Source organism: Camarhynchus parvulus, chromosome 4 (assembly GCF_901933205.1).
Source record: "Camarhynchus parvulus chromosome 4, STF_HiC, whole genome shotgun sequence".
Classification (NCBI taxonomy): domain Eukaryota; kingdom Metazoa; phylum Chordata; class Aves; order Passeriformes; family Thraupidae; genus Camarhynchus; species Camarhynchus parvulus.
The window spans coordinates 2,846,720-2,852,719 of NC_044574.1; the positions used below are offsets into that span (position 1 = coordinate 2,846,720).

Here is a 6,000-nt window from a genome sequence, read left to right on the forward strand (position 1 = left end):
TTAATCTGGAGAGGAGAAGAGTGAGAGAGGATCTCACCAATCCATATAAATACCTCTAGGATGGTGCCAGACTCTTTCCAGTGGTGCCCAGTGACAAGACAAGGACTAAAGGCCACAAACTAAAACACAAGAAGTTCTACCTCAACACGAGAAAGAACTTGGTTATGCTGAGGGTTGGAGCAGCCATGGAGTGTCCCTCTCTGGAGACATTCCAAACCCACCTGGACACATTCCTGTGTCACCTGCTCCAGGGGGATTGAGCTGGGTGATCTCCAGAGGTCCCTTCCAATCCCAACTATTGCATGAAGTGGGAGTGGTTCACAAGGGTTTTCTGCATTTTCCAGATTAAGCAGCTCCTGGAAGTGGGTAATAATGAGGGTTTTTTTACCAGCTGCTCATACCTGAGGAGAAATCAGGATTTCACTGCTGCTGGGAGTTGTGCAAAGGGTTCTGGGCTGGCAGCTCTTCTTCCAGCTTCCCAGGAGGCAAAAACTCTCCTTTTAAGTACCTGTGAGATGCCTGATCTTCCTGAGAAGCCATAGTCCAAACCTCTAGGTGGTATTTGATAATGTTCCTTATCACTTTGCAATTTGATTTTCCAGCAGAGCTGGAAACTTTTCTTGAGAGGAATCCTTATCTCTTACCCAGTGCTGTGGTGACCTCCCAGACCTCCTGCACTGCTGAATGCCCCTGTCAATGATCAGTTGGGTGAAACTGGCCACATTTAGACTTAAAATATATGTTTAAAGCTGGGAGGACCCCACAATATCCTACAAAGAGGGAGAATTGAGAGAGAATCATTAAGAAATTTAACTAATTTCTTCCTTGGGGTTCATTAGCAGCCACTGCCCATCATTCTCCAGTTAAATCATTCATGCTCTCAGTCCTTTGGATATAATGAGAGGCCATAAAAAGATCTTGGAAGGAACAGATCAAGTTTCCAGTCCACTTGATTATTTTTAGGCCAGCATGGTACCAGTGATATCTGCTTGGCTTTGAGCTTGCAGTCCCAGAGATTTTGCCTCTGATCCCAAAGTCCAGGGCTGCCAGTTTGTTGATCCGCACCACCTGCAGTGGTGTTTTCCTTGGCTGATAAAGATGGGTCCAGTCCTTTCTGAAACAAAAGCAAATGTTAGAGCCACCATGGCTTTCAACAGGATCATGTCAGAGCCATTTGGGCTGGATTTGAAAAGATAAAGAGGCTTGGAAAACACAGGAATTATTGTTCCTCTGGCAGTAATGCCTCACCTGCCCTTCGCACTGGTGGCACTTGGGGTGCCTGGATGAGTGGCTGGTAAATATTCCAACTGTGAGCAGAGCTGGATGAGTGGCTCCTATGGGAATTGCAGCTCAGTGCAGAACAGAAAACGTGGGGCACACTCAGCCAAATTCATGTATTGGACATGGTATAAAAAACTCAATTAGTGTGGAGAGAATGCAGTCAAAAAACCTGATTTTGTACTCAGAGCTAGATACTAACATGCAAATCTATCTTCTTTTCAGCAAATAAGATGCTGTCACTTCATACCCTCTGTGTTGCTAACTCATTTCTCTTTCCAGGGCAGTTTTTTCCCAGCAGCTGGATAATCAGCCCTGCTGCCAAGGGGAAGATGCTGCTGCCTGGCACAGCATGGAAATTTGCCCTTGGCTTTGCTTCCTCTGATTTCTTTTGCCTTCATGTAGGTTGTGTGGCCTCCAGCCAAGAAGGCAGCACCATGATCCATGAGCTCTGTAGTTAATGACTTTTTCCCAAAGATTTGGCACTCTAAATAGATGAGGCACTTGAAGAAATTTAATATATTTTCTCCAACTTTTTTTTTTTAAAGAAGTGAAGGGAGAAAGAGGAGATGGGACAGTAGCCAGCGGGCAAATTCAAGAATCAAACAAGGCATGGCTTGGTGTCCCATCCAGAACTCAGCCATGTCCCAAAGCCACATTTCCATCCATCCAACAGCTGGAGAAAGATGATTTGTGTTGTCATTAGTGGGGGATCACTGGTGTGGTCTCAGACAGATACTGAGAAGCCACTGAAATCCATGACTGCAGTGGAAAACAGCCTGTTGGAAGAAAATTTGATCTCTTTGGCTATTCCCAGTTCCTGGCCTAGATTCAGAACTTTGGGATGATGAGTTTTTGGTTGCCCACAGAAGAATCTTCTCTCCACGTTGTCTCTTATCTGAGCTCTCAAGCATTTTATTCTATGATGGATTTATTTAAGGAGACCCTGGTATTTCTCATTAATAAGTGATGTTTGGGATCTCTTGCACAGCTGTTGAAATCTGAAACTGATTTTTTGGTGCCTTATGAGTTACTTTAACAGCTGAAGAGTCACTTCCTTGTTAAATAAGGGAAAATGCCACATAAATGTGCATTGGGGTTGGTTTTTTTCCTTTTTTATTGTTGTTGTTGTTGTTGAGTTGTAGTTTGTATTTTATCATAGGGTATTTTATTTATAAAATAAAATATAATAGGGTATATAGGGTATTTTTTTTATAAAATACCCTGTAATAAAATAAAATAAAAATAATACCCTATAATAATAAAATTAAAATAAAATAATATAATATAAATATATTTAATAAATTTATATATTTAATCTATTAATATATTTATATAGAAAATATAAATATATTTAATATAATATATTATATTATAGATAATGTAATATAATACCCTATAATAATAAAATAATGTAAAATGAAATAATACTCTTTAATAATAATAATAATAAAATAATAATAATAAATACAAACTATTTTATTTACAAAATATTGAATTAGTTAAAAATAATATTTAAAACACTTCTTAAAATAAATTTAAATTTTATTTTCATGCATGAAGGCAGTATGAAAGTAGTGTTAGTTCTTATTTTTAAAAGTATGTATATAATATTATTTATTTATGTAAATATATTATTTGGCTTTTGATTTAAAATTTTTGTATATACGTGAATAGTTTTATTTATTTACAAGATTTACAAGAGCAACATCACAAAGCCTTTCTAACCCAAATATGTTAATTTGTGAGGATGTTCTTGCAAAAAATCAAATTTAGAAAACATTTTTATAGTAAGTAATTTTTGATTAAAATTTTTTTATATTAAACTTACTTTCTAAAGTAAGTTGATAAAATTTTTTATGTAAGTAATTTGTTTTACATGTTGTTTGTCCATGCATCTCTATGGTAATGTGGAGTTTGTCCATCTCTGTCCGTGGAGAAGCCGGACACCAGGTCAGGATGGTCTTGTTTGGAGTCATGGCTCTTCACCTCTGTATTTTTGTCACCCTGAGGACTTGGTGGTGACAGAGCTCTAGGAAAGTGACTTCCTCCACTGAGGATGAGGATGTTCTCTTTCCTTTCCAGCTGGAAGCAGGGAGGAGGCTCTTGCAGGATTGGTTGGTTTTGCTGTCCCCACTTTGTGTCCCCCACAGTGGGTGAATGTCACGGCCAATCTCACCCAGGAGCTTTAGGACAAAGAAAAAAATGCTGCACAAACAAGGACTGATCCCTGTGTCTGCTCTGCCCTAGGTACAACCTGCTCCCCAGGATCATCGAGGCCAAGTACCTGGATGCCATGGATGCAGAGTACTGAGGGTGCCCAGCCTGCAGAGCAGCAGAGACAGCCCTGGGGGCCAGCCAAGGCCTGGGACCATCCCTGCAGCTTCCTTTCACCACTTTCTTCGTGCTCTGACCTTGGCAATGCACTCCTGTCACAGCTCCACGGGGCCTGTGCCAGACCAGGGGAGCCTTGGGCTGAGAGGACACTGCTCTCTGGAGCTGTGAGGCCAAGGAGCTTTATGGAAAATGCTTATTTCCACACCCCCAAGCACACCAACCCCAAAGATCAGCCTGGCTGCGTGGCTGGAGCATCCAGAGTTGGCCTGTGTTCCCTTGTTTGAGGGTGGGGGAGGATTTTTTAATGCACCACATCCTTTCCTTCCCCAACACTAAGAACAGCCCCTTGTTTTATAGAATGACAGCCCTGGCCTGGCCTTTGAAATTCCGATTCCCTGTGCACCCAGTGTTCCCAAATTGGTGTTCTGGGTGGGATGGCCTCGTGCTAAACCACTGATGGCAGCAGAGATGGTGACTGTTTTGTCACATTCATGGGTTTGGAAACAGTTGCAATGTGTACTGCTACAACCCACAGTTTTGGATGAATTTTTAATCCCAGCAAATGAGCTGGGAACCATTCAGAGGCTGGGCTGAAATGGCCCTGTGGATGAAACCCCTGCTGGGTTTGAGCTGTTTGGGCATTAGTTTGGATCTTTCTCCCATTTCTCCTGGGTAATCAAACACAGAATTGTAGGGTTTTGCACAACTGCAGCATTTTTTGCTTGCACCCAGAGGGCAGTTGTGTGGAGGTTGCATATACATATGTACAGTAGTGCCTATGTGTACATATATACATATGGAGTTGTGTATATATTTTGCATAGATATACAAATAGGCCTGGTTCTTTCCAAATTCACAAGTGTTTTGTGCAGTCAGTGTTACCCACCATGTCCTGACCATATACTTGTTCTCTCTGCTTCAGTGCTGCTTCTTCTCATTTTGAGAGATGGTCACTTTTATTCCTTTGGAAGCTGCTCAGTTATTGGTTCTGTTCATGTGTTGCTTTCTTCAAGGTGTTTTCTTTGCTTTCTCCTTCCTGTGGCTTGAGACCTTCAATCATTCTGTCTCGAGGCTCCACCATGTGAATTTTTCATTTAATTTTGATGTACAGAATGCAATGAAAGTTTTCCTCTTTTCACCTAATCAATACTTGTTGGTCATTTCATTGTTTCTGTTGTGTAGCTGATTTCCAGTTCCCTCCCCCTGCCCCTCCCAGATGTTCTATTATATTTCTGGATGAATCTTAACTTCTGCTATCTTTTATATTTCAGTTTATTTAATTTTGCTTGTACTATGGTCAGTTTTCTTATTTGGAGTACTGTGAAACAAGCTGCCCTTTTAGTTCAGTGCTTGGCACATCACAGGTCACAGCTAAAAATGTTCAGAAAATTGTGGACCTCGGTGATGAACTTTCAAAAGATTAGAAATGAGGGAAGAAGAGTAATGTAAAATATGAATTTATCAGCACAGAGAAGTGTTTCTCACCAGTTGCTTGCCCAGTAAATGATGCAGAGTTTTTTCCTCCTACCCCATCATGGTGAGGGAGACCACCCCAGCCATGAGGGAGGAAGGCTTTGGGTGCAAAGCTCCTGTGCTGATGCTAAGCCAGGCTCAAGCCACTGCAGATTTGGTGTATTTGCACTAAAGATCAGAAGGTATTTAATCTTTGTGGAGCTGCCCACGGCTCTCAAACACGTGTGCAGAACTAATTTTTGCATTTTCTTACGAAACCCTTTGTATTGAGACTGCAGGAGAGCAGTGAGAGTTCCTGTATCCATGATTTTATATCCCTGGGGGAATTATAGGGGAAACCCCTCAGCTTAGCAAGCAAAACAGTGTCACAGACAGCAAAAACACAACCTTCATGTGGCACCAGGCTGATGTGAGAAGTCTCAGGGTCAGGGTGACCACCCCAGTGCATCAAGGGAATTTGGCTTTCAGCAGCCTCAGGGGCAGCTCCTGCACATCTGACAAGAGCAGGTACAAACCCAAACGTGGTTTCTGACCATTTTCCCCAAGATTCCCTGGCTTTTGAGTCACTTCTGTGGCAGGATCACTCGGAGCTGTTAGCAAGGGCTGCGTGTAGCAACAGGGGCAGGCAGGATTTCAGAGGTGGCACAACTCTGTCTGATCTTCAGTGAACAGCAGAAGGGCAGGTGACAGGCAGCAGTTCAGGACCTGCTGGGAGCCAGGGAGTGCAGAGGGCTGCTGAGGCTGAAATAACATGTTTTTCCCACAGATGTCAAAAGATTGAAGCAAAGCTGCAATCAGAGGTGTCATCCTGTGGCTGAGTAAAGCTGTAACACACACGTGACCTGTGGGTGAATTCCTGGTGTCTCCACAGGAAAAAGTCACCTTGGGGAGTGGTTTAAGGGATATTTTGGG

General features: G+C 42.2%; 1 protein-coding gene across 1 annotated transcript in view; it reads left to right on the top strand.

Annotated features, from left to right (window-relative positions):
• SLC4A11 (solute carrier family 4 member 11) overlaps positions 1-4,659 on the top strand; it is a 90,676-nt gene extending 86,017 nt beyond the window's left edge. The window contains exon 21 of the mRNA XM_030947689.1: positions 3,529-4,659. Within this exon, the coding sequence (XP_030803549.1) occupies positions 3,529-3,592 (64 nt within the window). The 3' untranslated portion in view covers positions 3,593-4,659. The remainder of the gene's footprint in view (positions 1-3,528) is intronic.
• The last annotated feature ends 1,341 nt before the right edge of the window (positions 4,660-6,000 follow it).